The sequence below is a fragment of the Triticum aestivum genome, chromosome 2A (genome assembly GCF_018294505.1).
Source record: "Triticum aestivum cultivar Chinese Spring chromosome 2A, IWGSC CS RefSeq v2.1, whole genome shotgun sequence".
NCBI lineage: Eukaryota > Viridiplantae > Streptophyta > Magnoliopsida > Poales > Poaceae > Triticum > Triticum aestivum.
In genome coordinates this window covers 502,574,636-502,577,259 of record NC_057797.1, presented here as the reverse complement: position 1 = coordinate 502,577,259, position 2,624 = coordinate 502,574,636, and the positions used below count along the sequence as shown (strand labels likewise).

At 56.9% G+C, this 2,624-nt stretch overlaps 1 protein-coding gene across 1 annotated transcript; it reads left to right on the top strand.

The window, feature by feature from the left end:
• The first annotated feature begins 773 nt into the window (after window positions 1–773).
• LOC123189114 (probable BOI-related E3 ubiquitin-protein ligase 2) lies at window positions 774–2,418 on the top strand. The gene is made up of 2 exons (XM_044601451.1): window positions 774–1,391; window positions 1,490–2,418. Exons 1-2 carry the CDS (start codon window positions 945–947, stop codon window positions 2,015–2,017), a joined length of 975 nt encoding a protein of 324 aa, XP_044457386.1. The 5' UTR covers window positions 774–944; the 3' UTR covers window positions 2,018–2,418.
• Window positions 2,419–2,624: the final 206 nt, after the last annotated feature.

Genomic DNA, 2,624 nt, shown 5'->3' with positions numbered 1-2,624 from the left:
CACTTCTGAGTAGTAGAGCTGAATTGATAAACATTTCTTTCAGGTGAGCGGTTATAAATTCCAGTTTATTTTCGAAAAATCCAGTTGAAATTTAGGTGAATAACACGTCCCCGTGCCTGCTTAGACGAACCACACAAACCCACGTTATATTGTACTAGTAGTAGAGTGTAAATTACTGTCGGCCTTAATAAAAAAACTACAGTCCTAGTATTTTTTTCGGTACTGTACTTACGTGTATTGTAGAGTAGTACTAAATTACTGTAGCTACTAATAAATACATGTAGGCGTATCGTAAATTGCAGAAGCAGCGTAGCCATCGGAAAACGAGGGGGAAACGAAGGAAAACGTCAAAGCACCGAGAGCAGGGAGTGGCCCACCTTTATTATCATGATGATGCAACCCCCATCTCCGCCCGGACCACCACCGTCCTCCTCCGCATCTCACATCACTCTCCACGACGAATCAATGGCCACAGCAGGCAGGCAACAAAAAACGGGGCAGGAAAAAGAGAGCAGGAAAGAGGAAAAGCATTCCACACCGTAAACGATAGGCATTATTAAAGGCAGGCTCGGAAAAGATAGGGAGGGAGATATGGCATCCGTCCAACCCATCCGCTTTGGCTGCTGCCTCCCTCCCTCCCTTCCCCGTCAAAATAAACAAGAGCCAGACAGCTTTTGTCCCCTTGCAGGCGAGGCGCCCCACACACCCAACCCAACCAAACCCAACGTGTCTTCCCCGCACCCACGCCGTATATATAACCGCCCCCCGACTCCACGCCTCTTCCCCCTCCATCTCTCTTTCCATCCATCGCAACTCCGCAGCCGTTTCCGCTCCCCCACCCAACTCCTCACGCATCGCCGTCGTCCTTTGCGTCGGACACCTTGCCTTCTCCGCCTCGCCGTCTCCCAGACAAGATAGTACATAGCGGTGCTGGTGTGGCCGCAATGGCTGTCCAGGCGCGGTTCCTCTCCCACGCCTTCCCCCACGACCTCAACGCCTACAGGTCCATGGACGCCGCGGCGCCGGGTGCCTCCCATCTCCTGGACGAGCACGCCGGGTGCGCCCCCGCGGTGGCGTGTATTGGGAACAACACTGTGCTGAGCGATCTCCCGCGAAGCGAGCTCACATGCAACGACAACTACGGCTTCGTGCCCAGGAAGCGGGCGCGCATGGCCGGGGACGAGCCGGCGGGGCTCGCGGACCTGGCACGGCAGCGCTTGGTTCTGCAGCAGGCGGCGGCGATGCACGGGCTCATGCTGCCTTGCGATGCGCAGAGCAGGGCGGTCGGCTCCGGCGCCGCGTCCACTAGCGGGAGGATGGCCAATGCTGCCGGCCTCAACACGCTGCTCTACAACCAGGGCGTGGAGATGGACGCGCTCATACGGCTCGAGGTATGCCCCTGCGCCTCGTTTTCTTCGCGTTCATAATCGGGTTGTCAACTCGATTGATCGAACGGTATCTCACTTCCTTGTCTATGTTTGTGGTGCAGACGGAGAGAATTCGTGCGGGGCTTGAGGAGGCGCGCCGGCGGCACGCGAGGGCGGTCCTGGCTACTGTGGAGCGCGCTGCGGCGGGGCGGCTTCAGGCCGTAGAGGCTGAACTGGAGCGCGCGCGCTACCGCAACGGCGAACTGGAGGAGAGGCTCCGCCAGATGACCGCGGAGGGCCAGGCGTGGCTCGGCGTTGCCAAGAGCCACGAGGCCGTTGCCGCCGGCCTCCGCGCCACCCTGGACCAGCTGCTGCAGCCCCCGTGCGCCGTCGCCGGTGCTGCCGAGGGCGATGCCGACGACGCGCAGTCCTGCTGCTTCGAGACCCCAGCGGGCGACAACGCCGATGACGCGGCGTCCAAGGCGGTCGCGGCGGCTCCGTCGTGCAAGGCCTGCGGCCAGGGGGACGCCTGCGTTCTGCTGCTCCCGTGCCGGCACCTGTCCCTGTGCGGTGCGTGCGAGCCCGCCGTGGACACCTGCCCCGTGTGCGGGGCCACCAAGAACGCCTCGCTCCACGTCCTCCTTTCCTGACCATCCAACTCCAGGCCATGTGGCCCGTTGGGCCGACGGTGGGCGTACGTCGCGCGGCCGAGCTCGTCGTGGGTGTCGTGTTCTGCAATATTTGTTTTTGTTTCTGCTGCATGTGGGCTTCAGCAGTGTTGCACAAGCGTCACGTGATCAGGCCATGCGCCTCCAAATGTTGGAATTTGCATGTAGATCCTAGGCTAGTTTTTTTATTTATAAGTAGGTAGCCTGTTAATGTGCTGAACTAATCTTAGTATGTGGGTGGCTAAATTTCCCGAGTTAAAAGTTGTTTCGTCCTGGGGAAAAAAATGTACACACCAGTATTGGCACCAAAACCGTGTTGTTTCCGTGCGATTGCTCCATGCGTGTGTAAAGATGCTGCATGATGGCAATATTTTACTATCACACTTGCTCCTGTCAAAAAAGATGCTATGCTATGCTTGAGTATACTCGCCGGATCGTAGTAGTTCTACTTGAGCATCATCATGAATATTTTTGTGCCGGTCGATCTTGACCAGTCCAAGGCCCTGTATGGTTCATAGTCCTCGGACTTTTTCTAGACTAAAAAGTTATTAAATGATCTCTAGTTCCTTCTTAGAGATTATTAAATGAT

Coding starts and splice junctions, on each gene's coding strand:
- LOC123189114 (XM_044601451.1), top strand. CDS start 945: ATGGCTGTCCAGGCGCGGTTCCTCTCCCACGCCTTCCCCCACGACCTC. Junction 1,392..1,489: donor ACGCGCTCATACGGCTCGAG/GTATGCCCCTGC, acceptor TTTGTGGTGCAG/ACGGAGAGAATTCGTGCGGG.